The sequence below is a fragment of the Mesoplodon mirus genome, assembly GCF_964341445.2.
Source record: "Mesoplodon mirus genome assembly, chromosome: 14".
NCBI classification, from domain to species: Eukaryota; Metazoa; Chordata; class Mammalia; order Artiodactyla; family Ziphiidae; genus Mesoplodon; species Mesoplodon mirus.
In genome coordinates, this window is record NC_138990.1 from 78,258,524 (window position 1) to 78,275,251 (window position 16,728).

The 16,728-nt window shown below is 38.5% G+C and overlaps 2 protein-coding genes across 7 annotated transcripts in view; one reads left to right on the forward strand and one right to left on the reverse strand.

Annotated features, from left to right (window-relative positions):
• UGP2 (UDP-glucose pyrophosphorylase 2) overlaps positions 1-13,923 on the forward strand; it is a 65,977-nt gene extending 52,054 nt beyond the window's left edge. For all 3 annotated transcript variants that reach the window (XM_082642264.1, XM_082642263.1, XM_082642262.1), the window contains exons 4-10: positions 4,066-4,251; positions 5,585-5,718; positions 6,643-6,940; positions 8,082-8,279; positions 8,829-9,071; positions 12,247-12,351; positions 13,473-13,923. In XM_082642264.1, the coding sequence (XP_082498390.1) occupies positions 4,066-4,251; positions 5,585-5,718; positions 6,643-6,940; positions 8,082-8,279; positions 8,829-9,071; positions 12,247-12,351; positions 13,473-13,580 (1,272 nt within the window). In that variant the 3' untranslated portion in view covers positions 13,581-13,923. The remainder of the gene's footprint in view (positions 1-4,065; positions 4,252-5,584; positions 5,719-6,642; positions 6,941-8,081; positions 8,280-8,828; positions 9,072-12,246; positions 12,352-13,472) is intronic.
• A 607-nt stretch (positions 13,924-14,530) lies between these two features.
• Positions 14,531-16,728, reverse strand: part of VPS54 (VPS54 subunit of GARP complex) — a 104,234-nt gene continuing 102,036 nt past the window's right edge. For all 4 annotated transcript variants that reach the window (XM_082642258.1, XM_082642260.1, XM_082642257.1 and 1 more), the window contains exon 23: positions 14,531-15,935. In XM_082642258.1, the coding sequence (XP_082498384.1) occupies positions 15,830-15,935 (106 nt within the window). In that variant the 3' untranslated portion in view covers positions 14,531-15,829. The remainder of the gene's footprint in view (positions 15,936-16,728) is intronic.

A 16,728-nucleotide genomic window follows, 5' to 3' on the forward strand; every position in this document is an offset into this window, starting at 1 on the left:
AGTCACAAAAAGACAAATATTGTATGATTCTGCTTGTCTGAGGCACCCAGAGTAGTCAAACTCATGGAGACAGAAAGTAGAAGGGTGATCGCCAGGGGCTGGGGAAAGGAGGAAGTGGGGAGTTGTTTTCTAATGAGTATAGCTCCAGTTTTGCAAGATGAAAGAGTTCTGGAGATTGGCTGCACAATAATGTGAATGTACTGAATACTACTCAACTGTACACTTAAAAATGGTTAAGATGGCTATAAGATGGTTAAGATGGCTAATTTTATGCTATACATATTTACTACAGTTTTTTTAAAAAAGAATGTTATAAAGCTGGTTCTCCGACTTAAGGTTTTCTTTGAGAGTGTCTTGGCTCTTCCTGGCCCTTTGTGTTTTCATACATACATTAAATTGGCTTGTCAGTTACCACACAAAAAACCCTTGAGATTTTTATTAGGATTGCATTGATCAGTTTGGGGAGAATTAACATCTTTACATTAGCAAGTCTTCTAATTTACGAACATGATAAATAAATCCCTGAATGTAGTTAAGTCTTTTAATTTTTCTCAAAAATGAGTTCCGTGTATATAATCTTACGTATCTTTTGTTAGATTTACTGCTAGATATTTGCTATTTGCTATTTTTGATGGTTTTATTATAAAAGATACCTTTTAAATCAATTTTATTTTCTAATTTTTTTTACATGTAGAAGCAGTTAATTTTTTACCACCTTTAAACATTTGAAAGCATACAATTCAGTATTGTTAAGTACATCATATTGTTGTGCAACCAACCTCCGTTAACTCTTTGATCTTGCAAAACTAAAACTCTCAACCCATTAAACAGCAACTCCCCGTTCCTGTTTACCACCCTGCTACTTTCTGTCTCTGAATCTGACTGTTTTAGGTGCCTCATGTAAGTAGAATCATACAAGTATTTGTCTTTTTGTGACTGGCTTATTTCACTTAATATAATGTCTTCAAGGTTCATCCATGTTGTAGTATGTATCAGAACTTCCTTCCTTTTTAAGGCTGAAAAATATTCCATGTGTGTATATACCACATTTTTTTTTTATCCATTCATCTGTTGATGGACATTTGAGTTGCTTCCATTTTTGGCTATTGTGAATACTGCTGCTAAGAAGGTGAGTATACAAACATCTCTTGAGAGCCTGCCTTCAATTCTTTGGGGATATACCCAGAAGTGGAATTGCTGGATCATATAATTCTATTTTTAATTTCTTAGGAACCACCATATTTTTTTCCTTAACAGGTGCACCATTTTACATTCCCACCAACAGTGCACAAGGGCTCCAAAAGCAGTGGCTTTTTTTTTTTTTTTTTTCTTCTAATTTTTGACTGTGTTGGATCTTTGTTGCTGTGCGCGGGCTTTCTCTAGTTGTGGCGAGCAGGGGCTACTCTTTGTTGTGGTGCACAGGCTTCTCGTTGTGGTGGCTTCTCGTTGCGGAGCACAGGCTCTAGGTGCGCGGGCTTCAGTAGTTGTGGCACGTGGGCTCAGCAGCTGTGGCTCACCAGCTCTAGAGCTCAGGCTCAGTAGTTGTGGCACACGGGCTTAGTTGCTTCGCGGCATGTGGGATCTTCCTGGACCAGGGCTTGAACCCATATCCCCTGCATTGGCAGGCAGATTCTTAACAAATGCTCCACCAGGGAAGTCCCTAAAAGCAGTGTTTTTTGTGGTATTTTTAATACTGACCATGTATCTTCAATGTTGCTATGATCACATTATCCTAACAATTTATTTGTGAGGTCTTTGGATTTTTCTACATGTAAAATCATATCATCTGTGAATAATGACAATTTTGTCTCTCAATGGATACGTAAACTGAATACTACATGGCAGTGAAAAGTGAATGTATTATAGCTGCATGCATTAATGTGAATAATTCTTAAAACACAACATTGAATTAAAGAAGCAAGTCACAAGAGGATACTTTATAGTATGATTCAACTTATTTAAAAGTTTAGAGACAAAATTAAGTAAAATATTGTTATCATTATGAATGCATACATAGGTGGTAAAACTACAGGGAGTCAAAGTCAAGGTGGTTGTTACTACTAGGGGTGGAAGAGGAATATGATCAGGGACAGATGCATGCAGGCTTCTATGCTATGGCAATATTCTTTTTAAATTTAGGTTATTCTTTCTACCATGTATGTGTATTTTATAAACTTTTGTATGTGTGATATTTCACAATGAAAGTATTTTTAGGTGAAATTGGAAAACATAGGCCTGTCTCACCATATGTAGAAAAAAAAATTTGCTTCTATGTATTCTATTTTTTTTTTAAGTATTCAAAGAAACATTAAATAGGTAAAAATATTTCCGTACTAAAACAGTTTTACCTAAAATGAATACATGAACTAGGGGTTTTTAGTTAAATTGATTTTCACACCCTTGTGAGGCTTCTGTAAATATCAGACTCTTTTCTGGGAAGTCAGAAGTAACTGCTAGGGACTTGCTTGGTGGCGCAGTGGTTAAGAATCCGCCTGCCAATGCAGGGGACACGGGTTCGAGCCCTGGTCTGGGAGGATCACACATGCCGTGGAGCAGCTAAGCCTGTGCGCCACAACTACTGAGCCTATGCTCTAGAGTCCATGAGCCACAGCTACTGAGCCCCGTGCACCGCAACTACTGAGCCCACGTGCTGCAACTACTGAAGCCTGTGTGCCTAGAGTCCATGCTCCACAACAAGAGAAGCCACCGCGATGAGAAGCCCGTGCACTGCAACGAAGAGTAGCCCCCACTCGCCGCAACTAGAGAAAGCCCACGCGCAGCAACGAAGACCCAACACAGCCAATAAAAAAAAAAAAAAAAAAAAAAAGTAACTGCTAAATGGAAATGGAAATTCTTGGCTTTTAAAAGATAATTGGAAAATAATTGGCTTGGTCCCATTTGCTAATAACTCTTTTGAGTAGATATAATGTGCCTAAGAAATTCTCAGTAATAGATACTTGAAGTGTATGACCAGGAATCCACATTTGACATGTATGTATTTTTGACCAAGTATAAAGGGATTTTTGCCTTCACAGCCTGATCACTGAAATGTGAGCCCATCAACTCCTTTTCCAGTCATAGACTTTATTCATCATACACACACACCATCACACACACCTACATGTAGTAGAACATGAAAACAGCAAAGTGTATGATAGGGTTTTATTTTTTCAGTCCCCTCAAGTGTTATCTATCCTCCTCCATCATGTAACCAAAGAGTACATTTGATGACCTATTTCATTAAAGAAAAATAACAACAAATGTTCTTCTGTAAATGGATAGAAAATATACTGTGATCTTTTTAAAAACTTTCATTCTTGTTATAAGATGTTTAGACTTGCTTGTGCCTCTTCTTTAAACAGAAGAATTTGAGCTTCCACTGTGTCATTGTTCCTTCCCTGTGAGGGATAAATTGAAGATGAAGGTTCTGTGCTCATTTCGAACTTGTTTTACTGTTTACACAACTCATTTTCTTTCAGGCAAACTTGCTTTTGTTAAAAAAAAAAAAAAGTCTTTCAGATTGCAATAATCACACCCTTGTGAACCATAATAGAGCAGGTACTGTTAGCTTGTTTTGAGTATTTGGCACTGTCTCCAGGAATAGCATGAATATATTACCAAGAACTGTGTGATCATATATATACTTCTCCAGAACTGAAGTGGATTCATAGTGTACCAGAAATAGTCACAGATTTGATGAGTTTTGTGCACCCTATTTGCTATGTTGATGCAAATTGAGAATTCTGAGTTTTTGAAGGTAGTCCAAGAGACTTAGGTGTTCTCACCAGCCAGACAAATATTTGTAGACTGTAACTTTTCCCCCTCTTGTACTCCATTGTACTGTAAATGAACCGCTGAACTACTTCTGTGTGCAAGGGAAGTTGCCAATGAGAACTTGATTTTGAACCAGAAGGGCCCTGGACATTAAAGGAAATGTAGTTGAAACTTTCTACAGAGAAAGCAGACCTCTTTAAGGAAGCATGGAAATAATCTTGGTATTGATTTGGTTTAACCTTTTATAAAGCTGTTTGAATTAGTCTATAATTTTTTTTTTTTTAATTTCAGATTCAACCCTATGAGAAGATAAAGGCCAGGGGCTTACCTGATAACATATCTTCTGTGCTGAACAAGCTGGTGGTGGTGAAACTCAACGGTGGTTTGGGAACCAGCATGGGCTGCAAAGGCCCGAAGAGTCTGATTGGTGTGAGGAATGAGAATACCTTTCTGGATCTGACCGTTCAGCAAATCGAAGTGAGTAGTAGCTGTTAGCCTTTCTCATGAGCTAACAAAATCATTTTTAGTTTTTAGGGTATTGTAAATGTTACCTTATAAAATAACAGATGTGGATTTGAACTAGTCAAGGAGCTTGCTATCTTTAGTCTCTTTATTAGTGTATAAAAAAAGGTTTGGTGTTCTAAGAGCAAAGCCTTAGGGTGATGTAAAAGCTTTTGATCTTTAAATAGCATTTGTGGCGCTGAAATCTTTGGATCTCTTCGGATTCTCCTTTGATCTCCCCACCTCTCTCCCCACCTTTCTGTCTAGTGGTAGCCTTCATCGCAGCTGGGATGATCTGGCTTTATTAACCCCTTTTGGGAGGCTGGGGAGAATTTCATGTATCTGGTTGGGCACCGTGGATGCTAAGAACTGTTGTTGGCTTCTCTCTTGATCATAGTCCATAAAGTCATGAATCATAGACCATAAGCTCTCAGGGGCAGTGGCCCTATCTTTTTCATCTCTTTATCCCTAGTGTCTCATACGGTGCCATCAACCACAATAATAATAGCAGTAGCAGTGGCTAACATTTATCCAGCACTTACTGTGCACCAAGTGTTATTCTGAGCTCTTTACATGAATTGACTCATTTGTTCTTCTCCACAACTCTGTGAGATAAGCACTGTTATCATCCCCATTTTACAGATGAGGAAACCAAGATACAGAGAGGTTGATTTACTTGCCCAAGGTTCCCTAGCTAGTTAGTAAGTGCAGAATCAAACTCTGAACATAGGACAGTCTGACTTCTAATATCCTATTTTCTTCTCACTCTGTTGCCTCTTAGCCCTTCCTAGAGATGGAAAAGATTTCACTTGGGGTAAAATTACAATTCTTAACATGAATCCTGAGAATAGGGAGACATGTCTTTGTAACATTTGTACTTTCAGCTCCACAGTGCTTTTGGACACAGAGTAAATGCTTAGTCTGTGTTTGCCCATCCAGCAAGGCCATAGGGCATTGTGGCTGGGCATACAGCTGCAGAGTCAGACTGCGGGGGTTAGGGGGGCAGTGTCCTTGTTCTGCCACTGACCTGCCACCTCTCTGGGCCTCAGTTTAACCATCCATAAAATGCAGACAGTAGTTTCTATCTCATAGGGTTGTGACTTAATGAGCAAGTAATTTTGCTAATCATGGTGAATTGATTAGCAAAATGTCTTATGCTAAATAGTTATATTTTATTGCAAATCTATATATTTTACTACTTATAGATGATGTTTTGGACATCTTGTGATTAACCACAGAGAGTTTATTTTACACTTTGAAGCAAAAGAAAAGTAAGTCTGGGTAGTCTGATTGTCGTTTTCTTCCCTAGCATTTGAACAAAACCTACAATACAGATGTTCCTCTTGTTCTAATGAACTCTTTTAACACGGATGAAGATACAAAAAAAATACTACAGAAGTATAATCACTGTCGTGTGAAAATCTACACTTTTAATCAAAGCAGGTACAAGGAGTAAAAAAAATTAACTCTGGGGGATGTTATTCCTGGGAAAGAAGGACTTCTTTGTTTTGTTTAAACAGAGCAGCCTCAAGATGTACAAGTGCCAAAGACTGTCTGCAAGTGTTTAATCCTTTAAAGGCTGAACATTTGTTAATAGATATTTGATAGTTGCAATCACTCTGTGGTTGTGTAACTTGGACTTCTTAAAAGAGAATCTGCCTGAGATTCTGGTTCTCGCCAGTGGTAGGAAGCAGACATCCCTGCTGTTGATTTTCTGGGAAAGTACTAACCTGCTATTGATTTTCTGAATATATCTGTTGGTAAGAATGGACACCATTTCCCAAATAGGTTTTCAGGGAAAAGAACAATCCCACCACCAAGTAAGTTTGAGAAAATTTACTTAATACGTCTCTCCTCTCTTAAGAAGTCATAAAACATATTAATGTCTTAAAAATATGGGGTGTCCCCCATCTGCATGACCATGGAATACTTTTTTTTTTGCAGCAAATATTACTATCTAGGAAGCTGATGTTTTTTGATCAACACAGATAATGAGAGATTTTCGTAAATGGATTCACTTATGGGCTTCCCTGGTGGCGCAGTGGTTGAGAGTCCGCCTGCCGATGCAGGGGATACGGGTTCGTGCCCCGGTCCGGGAGGATCCCACATGCCGTGGAGCGGCTGGGCCCGTGAGCCATGGCCGCTGAGCCTGCGCGTCCAGAGCCTGTGCTCCGCAACGGGAGAGGCCACAGCAGTGAGAGGCCCGCATACAGCAAAAAAAAAAAAAAAAAAAAAAATGGATTCACTTATAATCAAATTACTACTGAAAGGGAGGGAAGTTTTATTTAACTTTAAATGCATTATTTTTCTTGAAGGTCTGGAATGCTCTAAAGAATTGATACTGAAAAAGAACTTTTTCTTTTTAAGGTACCCGAGGATTAATAAAGAATCTTTACTACCTGTAGCAAAGAATGTATCATTCTCAGGGGAAAATACAGAAGCCTGGTACCCTCCGGGTCATGGAGATATTTATGCCAGTTTCTACAACTCTGGTTTGCTCGATACCTTTATAGGAGAAGGCAAAGAGTATATTTTTGTGTCCAACATAGATAATCTGGGTGCCACCGTGGATCTTTATATTCTTAATCATCTAATGAACCCACCCAATGGAAAACCTTGTGAATTTGTCATGGAAGTCACAAATAAAACACGTGCAGATGTAAAGGTAAATACTGAGAGGAAGCAGTTTGGGGATTCACATCTTCACATTTCATAGTTCAAACTTTTTATTGGAAAGTTTCTGTGTTTAGAAACTTGATAACATCATTGTAAGCTAGAGTGGGATAGTACTCTAGAGTACCCTAAGTTCCATCTGATATAACAGTGTGTATATAAATCCAGGTTTAATAGTAGTAAAATCATCTTTATTTTTTGAATAATCTGTGTGGGCAATTTTAACTGAAAACAGCTCCACATATATTTATAGGATAATCTGAAACATATGTGAAAACACTTTCAGTAACTTTGTTCAAACCATTAATATTCTTCTAGTTTGGTGCTTAAGTGTTTTTTATTTAATTATTCCTTTAATGAAAATTTACTTTTTCTATTTCTACAGTATGTATTTCTCTCTGTATATTTTTTTATCACTGTAATATCTGTTGTTGTAAAAAAAAAAAACAAAAGCAGTTTGATACAAAGCAAAAATTTGTTTTTTTCACTTCGCATGTTTAGTGGTGATGACCCTTGGCCTTTGATGGAATGGTACACAAGGTTTTCTCCTTACCCTCAGGGAGTAAGAAAAGTGGGCAATGTGTGAATACTAATATGGTTGGTCCCGGGGCTGGGTTCTATGCCTCTTGCAAATGACCCCCTCACACATGAGTAGACGTCCCTTCCCTCTTCCCACACTGCCATGGCCTCTAGGCTAAGGCCACTCAGAGGTACCTTCCCCTCCACTTGTGCCTGTCTTGACTTTACTCCCCTTATCTTAGAGGTAGTCAGAGCAGGGTTGTGAGGTGGTAGGATCGGTTGTTTGGTAATGGTTGGTGGTTTGAGAATAAGAGGAATGTCTGTTCTTGAAGGAGTTCTTTGGAAAGTGAGGAAGACTCTGATGTACTCCCAGGGCTTTTATTGTGGACAAGAGAGCATGTATACAGTATGACAGACAACCTGAATTATTTTCTTTGGTTCTATTTTAATACACGTGTTGCTTTGTATCACAGATCGAATCACTGCCAATGCTTTTTATTTCTGGGGGATTTTGTTACGAGTGTCTTTTCTATATCGTTCGTAGTCTGTAAACAATGTAGTATGGCTGTAATTGGGAGAGATGTGGAGGCACTCACTCTTCTCTGCCTTTCTAGGGTGGGACACTCACTCAGTATGAAGGCAAATTGAGACTGGTGGAAATTGCTCAAGTGCCAAAAGCACATGTTGATGAGTTCAAATCTGTATCAAAATTCAAAATATTTAATACAAACAACCTATGGATCTCTCTTGCAGCAGTTAAAAGACTGCAGGAGCAGAATGCTATTGACATGGAAATCATTGTAAATCCAAAGGTAAGCCAAAGTTGCAGGCCATCAGGCTCCCTGGTTCCGATCACAGCATGCTACACACAGACCCACTGCCCACTCCCTCTGGCCCATCTATTCCATGGGTCACTGCTTTTCGCCTAGTTAGTTTCTTCAGTTCCTGGCCCTGTCTTTCAGAGTCGACACCCATCCCTTTAGTGTGCCAGGCGAGCCATGGTGCCCTTACTTGACGCTGGGCTGTGGTAGTGGCAAGAGCACTGGGCCCAAAAGTACAGGGCCCACCTCAGTCCTGTTGCTCTGGTACTGATAGGCCTTTTGGTCACAGGCATCTGTGTGGGTTTTCTGAACCTTCAGTTCTTTCTCATAAAATAGAAATGTTACCGAGAAGAGTTATGAAGCTGAAAAAGATCACATATATATAAGCACCTGGCGTATGGTAGATGCTTGAGAAATGTCAGTTCTCAAAATCCTGTTTCCTTCAATGGATCTCTGAAACCACTCCCCAAGTATTAACTAGCCCATGTGGAACTAAGTTGCTGAAACCTCTGTTTCTCTCTCCTGCTCCCTTTCTTACAGACTTTGGATGGAGGCCTGAATGTCATTCAGTTGGAAACTGCAGTAGGGGCTGCCATTAAAAGTTTTGAGAACTCTCTAGGTATTAATGTTCCTAGGAGCCGTTTTCTGCCTGTCAAAACCACATCAGATCTCTTGCTTGTGATGTCAAACCTCTACAGCCTTAATGCAGGATCTCTCACAATGAGTGAAAAGCGGGAATTTCCTACAGTGCCCTTGGTTAAATTAGGCAGTTCTTTTACAAAGGTACGTAATTATAAAGATGATATACATGTAGATTTGTATTTCTTAAATGTGTAATTATAAAGATATGATACACATGTGAATTGGAGTCTAATTACAGTCTTTGCTGCTGATCTATTATATTCCTCCATCTCTATTGTCTTTTAAAGGAAGTCAATCATAGAAGGTGAAAATGTAACTCATTTTTTAACCAACTGCTATAGAGTAGAAAAGAATGTTTACGTTTCAAGACATTTTATCTTATGTCTCGTCTAAGACCATTACTGTTTCCATCAGTGAGAGAATGTTAATTCTAGTTTCACAAAATGTATTGAGCCTCTACCGTGTGTAAGGCAGTGTTCTAGGTGCCAGGTATTTAGCAGTAAATGAAACAGACTAAAATCTTTGCCTTCCTGGATATTCTAGTGGGGAAGGATGATAATAAGCAAGTAAGACAAAGGTATAGTATGCTAAATGATGGAAAATGCTAAATAAAGCAGGAGTAGGGAATGTGTGGGTGTGGCAGTGGTGGTGTCATTTTACATTGGGTGGCCAGAGGGCCTCACTGAGAAATTGAGTACACCATGCAGGTATCTGGGGCAAAAAGCATCCTAGGCAGGAGGAATAGCAAGTATAGTAAAACCGACCCTAACATGATAAGTGGAATCCAAATAATTTAATCACATAAAATGCTGTGAGGTTAATGAAGTGACAGGGTGAGCTTTTGTGGCTGGCATGTAGAGTCCTGCTATGCTATCCAAGTCTATTCTAGTCCTGGTTGTGGTTTAGTGTCAACTGGTGCGGATGTGCGTACTTGCCCTTATATATCCGGGGCTATGATTCTGGGTCTTATGGCTGGGCTAGAATTTCCAAGATAGCATCAGGCATTTTAGAAGTCTCCCTGGTCTTTCGTGCCTCCCTCATCTGCCTGGTTGGGCTGGGAAAATCCTGGTGCTACAAGGACCCACCATCTGCCCACATCCTGAGGTAAGATTGCTAATCATTTTCCACTTAGACTCATCTTCTCTTCCTACTCTTTCTAGCCTCTTCCATACCCTGCAGGAGATAAGAACTTTAGCTGCCTCAATTTGAGAACAGGGCTGAGTGGGCAATGGCTACTTGCTCTGAGGAAGAACATGTCTTACGGACACTAGAGCACAGTGAGCAAGTGAGGGATGGCGGTGGGAGATAGTTGGTCAGAGAGATAACAGGCCGGATTGTGTAGAACCTTGTAATTGAATATTGGGAGTGTGGCTTTTTTTTTTTTTCTTCTGGGGGATGAGAAGCCATTGGAGAATATGAGCTGAGGGTTCAAGCTGACCAATCTGGTGGGCAAGGGTAGAATCAGGGAAACCAGGGAATAAGCTGTTGCTGGAATCCTGGCTTGGACCAGGGGTGGTTGCAGGGGAAATAGTGAAAAATGTTGATATTATATTTTGAAAGTTGTACGTACAACTTGCTGTTGGACTAGGCAGGAGGGTGAGAGAAGAGAGAACGGTAAGGATAGCTCTAAGGTTTTTGGCCTGTGCAACTGGAAACATGGAATTGCCATTTACTGACACACAGGAAGGCTTGGGTAGAGTAGGTTTAGGGGGAGCAGAATGGGGAGTTAAATTTTGGAGATACTGTACTTGGACCTTCAAATGGAGAAGCTGAGTGTATGAGTGTGGAGGAGAGATCTAGAAAAGAGGTAAATTTGAGGGTTGTCACTTTATAGCTGGTAATTAAAGCCATGAGATAAGGATCACCTAGGGAGTGAAAGGGGGGCGGGGAGTCCAAGAACTGAGCCTTGCGGGACTGTAAGGCTTAGAGGGTGGGGATGAGGTGGAGAAAGCAGCAAAGATGACTGAGGAGTTGCAGATGAAGAACTGGGCAGAAAACCATGAATGTGTGTGGCCTGAAAGCCAAATGAAGAAAATGTTTCAAGAAAAGAGGGACTAATCATTTGTAGTCAAGTGCTGCTGCCGATTCAAGTAAGATGAATGAGAACTTACCATTAGATATAACAGTTGAGAGGTTTTGGAGCCTGACTGGAATGGATTTAAAAGAGAATAGAGGAGAAATTGGAGATAGGAGTGTAGAAAACTTACTCAAGAGTTTTGCTTTAAAGAAAAACAGAAAAATGGAGCTATAGGTAGAAAGGGATGTAAGATTTTACAGTTTTTTTTTTTTTTTTTTTTTTTTTGTGGTACGCCGGCCACTCACTGTTGTGGCCTCTCGCGTTGCGGATCACAGGCTCTGGACGTGCAGGCTCAGCAGCCATGGCTCACGGGCCCAGCTGCTCCGCGGCATGTGGGATCTTCCCAGACCGGGGCATGAACCCATGTCCCCTGCATCGGCAGGCGGACTCTCAACCACTGCGCCACCAGGGAAGCCCTACAGGTTTTTTTTTTAAGTTGAGAGAGTTTATAGCATGTCTTATACATTGATGGGAGTTGATACAATCAAGAGGGAAGGAACATTGAAGAGGGAGAAGGAATTGCTGGACAGTATCCTCGGGCAGTAGCCATAAGAAGAGTTAGCCTTAAGTTGGAATAGAAATGGTCCAACCCCAGTACTAGGAGGGACAGAGTAATGGGCTAGAGGTCAAGTGGGTGGTGGTGGTAGAAGCCAGTGGAAGTTTTCCTGTTGCTTCTGTTTTTCTCAGCAAAATAGGAAACAAGGCCATACAGGACTATTTCTAGTGCTGGTAAATCTAAGGAAATAATAAGAGGCAAAGATAGTGATCATTTATAATGATAATTTGTGCTGTTGCTCTTCCTGAACTATATTCCTTCTTCTCAATCCTACCCATCCCATAAAACCCAGCTCCAGTCTAGCTTGCTTTGAACCATGATGATCTCTCTTTTTCCAACTAACTCCAGATTATGTGAACCACTCATCTGGCTCTTAGCATGTTGGTTGTTTATCTTTTTATTTAATTACTGTTTTTTTAAATGTCTGATCTACTCAGCTGTAGTGTAAATTGCTTGATTGTAGGGACAGTGTTCATATTTCCTAGTCTCTCCTGCACAGGATATATAAATTCTCACTGCACACACAGTGAGTGCTTAATAAACAGGGTTCCTCCCATAGAAGGCCTGAGCTTGGCTATAAAAAGAATGTTTTACAGTTCAAGCAAACTATGTTGTTAATTTAATCCCTGTTTTTCTGTTAACCCATTTTTGAAACAATTTTTATGTTTACATTTTTCCTTCAGGTTCAGGATTATCTAAGGAGATTTGAAAGTATACCAGATATGCTTGAATTGGATCACCTCACAGTTTCAGGAGACGTAACATTTGGCAAGAATGTTTCATTAAAGGTGTGTGGTTATGATGAAAATTACAGTTCTTATAGCTTTACAAGACAGGTTTCATCTACTAGTCCTAAATTTACCTTTATTTTAAGGAATACTTCTTAGTTTGTACCAGATTGTTTATAAGATATGCATTTTAAAAATGAAACAGCTTAACTACAATATTTAGTATTAATACTGTTTTCCATAAATATACAACATAGTTAAAATATAATTGTTGTGTATAGGCATTTTGTGGAATATAGCATTCAAATGGAAAGCAAACACTATTAAATAATTGAATTGGTACTATTTTATTGAAATTGACAATATTTAAAATAGAATCACTGATAAATTAGCATTAGTTAACTAAAGATGACTATTTGAATCTGAGTGAAAGTAGAAAAAATGACAGCTTCATTTATAGTGATTATAATCTATTCTTGTTAATCTGTTGTTATCAGTATGAAGATGTTCATTCACATTACTGTAGTGCTTGGGTACTTTGATGAGTATCATTCCAGCCTAGCATAAGAAATAGGAAGGACTATGGGTATGAGTATTGAAGCTCAGAACCAAAGATTCAACAGTTTTTTCCTAATCAAATATTTTTTTTTAATTCCATACCTAGATTTCATGTGTTCTTCCTATTAAAGCTACTTACAGATCTTGGAAAAAAACAAAACAACATATATATAATTATTGCTGATACTGCTTCATCTAAACAGTTTTACTTAAGACATGAAATATAAATCATTGAACTGTTCTTTAAAAAAAAAAAAAAACCCACACCTGTGTGTAAATATAAACCAAGCACCTTTCAGTTTACGAAGGTTAGATAATGCTGGTGACCTTGCAAGTAGTTCTTGGAAAGGGCCCGCTATTCTGCGGCGCTGGCCTGCTTCCCACTGCTAGATTCCTTGCCTCCTTATCAGAGATGGTACCACAGCTACCGCCAGTATTGTGACAGGACACATTACAGTTTTCCTTAATGTGTTATTTGTTTTTCATGTGTAATATTGTTTATAAATACACTTACTCCATTGTAAGTGAACTTCTACATAAACTTGATAATTGTAAGACAATCAATTGCATTTTCAGCTGCACTTGCAAGTATACTCTTGTTTTTTGTTTTTCCTGTCACTTAGGGAACGGTTATCATCATCGCAAATCATGGTGACCGAATTGACATCCCACCTGGAGCAGTATTAGAGAACAAGATTGTATCTGGGAACCTTCGTATCTTGGACCACTGAATGAAAAATATTGTGCACTTTATACTAATTATGGGTTAAAAACAGTTTCTTACAATGAAGTGTTCTGTAGGATTATAAAATAGGCAGGTACTTACTATGTTACTGTATCCTGCAGTGTTAATTTTTAAGTTGAGTTTTCTGCGGTATGCTTTTAGTCTGTGAAAAGCGCAGGTGGAGGCAATACTTTTCTTTTTGAAGAAGATCCTGAAAGTTAAATTCATCTTAAAGTGCAATATTGTTTAATCTTAAAACTGGGTAGCTCTGCTGGAAAATCTTAACAGAGGCCTCAGTGATGGTCACTTTGAACTGTTTGTGGTTTTAAAAATAAAGCTGTGAAGCAATCCATGTGTACACTTATACTTTTCAATGCTAGCTAACTTTATGAAATGGTGAAGAAAAATGGTTTACTCTTGCTAAACAGTTACTCTGTCAGTTGGAAGACTTGCTCTTGGAACATTGAAGTACTCACTAGCCAGTTACCTAACAAATCCAGTTTTTACATTTCTAAGAATCTTAACCATGTCATTATTTCCACAGGAATTAAACTTGAAGGTATGTAATATCTTTCATCCAGTTCTAAAGCTGGGATGGCTGCCATGCTCTCCATAGACTCTCCATTTATTGAAACAAAGTGGTGTTTCTTTTCCCAGCTGAAGGGGGTGGGGTGGGTAGAGGTAGGGCGTTTCTTTCACATCCTTGTTCTCTAGTATAGCGGGGTGGGGTATAACCTTATCAAAAGTTCCCTTTCCTTGAAGCTTCACTTGTTGAAGCTTGCTTGTTGTTACTGAAAAATGTTCTTGAATAACCCAAATCAGGTCTGCTGGTAGTCTGAATTTCAGCTTTTCTCTAAGAATCAATTACATTTTCCAATTCTTCCATACTTGTTTTTGAGTAAGCTGCCTGTTTAGTAAGTTTACTATATACTATAAAAAAAAAGTTGTCTTTTAAAGTCTGGTAATTCTTTACAGCTTTATTTTAGACAGTTTAAGAACCAATGACATACCTCTGTAATAATGATAAAGGAGAGAATTCCTCTTAGGAAACCAAAGAGCACAAAATAAGACTATTTCATTGTACATAATCACCACAAGGTTAGGCACTCTGACAGGGTTAGGCAAGATTCCTGGTGTGGAGTGAGGCACAGGCACTGTCATTTATAGAGTGCTGCTGATCCTAATTTTGAAGGTAGGTGTCAGAAAAGTCTCTTTAAATAACTTACTCATCACCTTATATTTCTGGCCCCAACACAGCAGCCTATATTTTAACAGTTCTATTTCTCCCTGGTCTTTGTTCATATACACATTGAAAGTTACTTACAAATAAGAACCCAAGGCAGGGGACATACTTCAATGTTATGAGGAGTTCTCATTTTAACATTTATATAAGTAGGCAGAATATAGGAAAATGTATTCTTACCTCTGCTAGAAATAAAAAGGAAAAACACCCCAACCCTGCATAGATGCTTTTATAAAAATACAGCTGTTAAACTGCAGGCTTTCATACACCACATCTGAAAAGTATTTAAATTAGTAGTTGCATAAATGAACACCAAAATCTTACTCTTTAATTATTACTTATGATCAGTCTTTCAAGTATTTAGACTATTCTGGAAGGCTTTACGCAGCTGACATACAGTGGTGATGACAGATTAAATATGTGACACACAAAGCCTGAAACTTGACATTGGTCACTAAAACAAAAACTGAATTCCTAAATCCAAGCAATCAAAAGATGTTTATTTTTATAGAAAGATCTGTAAAAAAATAATTTTTCAAACAGCTTTACTTTCATAGAGAAAACTTTCTACAGAGGTTGAGTAAGATTTTAATATTTTAAATTGTACCATCATTAAATAAGGTGGGACACCATATGAATTTAATTGCACTGGAAGAAATGCAAAGCATTTTTTAATATAAAGTATACAGAGCATTCTAGTCAACTACAGCTGTGTTACAGCTATGTGTTCTTTTGGATTTGGTCCAAAGAAACCTGAGTCTGTTTCCAGAGAGAATGAAAAATATTATAGACACCTGATCAGTTACTCCTCACTGAAGGAAGCACACAGATGGCATTCCTCGTAGATCCCAGTGAATCCCAGTTTCCCAACACTGATACTTTCCTTTTCCCCTTCCCTTACCCCAGTTCACTTTGGGTTCCAGGTTCAGTTCTTGAATCACAGGCATCCATATTTTCGTCACAAACATACACATCCCATGGTAAGATGAACTACCCAGTTTTCCAGTATGTCATCACCTTTTCTGTTCCCAGATCTCGGCCATATTTAGGTCCAAATCTTTAAGGCCTTTTAAGGCTTGAAGATTTCCAGTGTAAAAAGCTACATCTGCTGTGACCAACCTAAACATTGGAAAGAAAATTATTTTTAATCTCATGTTTTCTTTTCAAATAAAGTAGCAATGCTCACAGAGTAATCTGAGTCCTATCCTAGCTGCTAGACTATGATTTAAAATTTGGACCAAATGTCAATATATTTCTCTCAGCATGATTCCTACTATCATATAGTCAGTTAGATCATTTAATGTTCTCAACAGTGTTGTTTTGAAAAGGAATAAACCAATGCAGGTTGGACTGTTTCATAATTAATTCTGCCCAATAAAATAAATTTATCTTAGAACAGTATGAAATAGAGAAAAATAACAAGTTAAACTTTTTTTTTTTGATCAGTTCTCACTAGAATAGAGTATACATGTATATGACTATTGAACTCAAGGTAAAGACAGACAAGGTTTCCTGAATGCCATCCTAAGAAGTTAAATGAAGGCTGGGACTCATGTGTTAAGTACTACTGGATACAAAACTTGCTACTGACAATCAATGTAACAATACTTGACAAAAAGTAAGAATTATACTTCAAGTATTTAGCTGTCACATTAATGCCTATCCTTGAAAAAACACTCCTGTAAAGAATGCTCAGATGATAAACAAATACCAAAGCTCCACACACAAAAAATAGGGACTGGTCTGATTAGACGTGTATGTTGACAGATCTGGCCCATGGAGAATCAAATAGGAGATCTTGATTTAGTAGTTTGTAAAAGGAGGAAATGCAGCTTTGATACTTTAAAGAGCATGTAAGTTCTGGATTGCTGGACCACAAGGGGGCAAAGGTATTTTAAGCACCCTTAATATA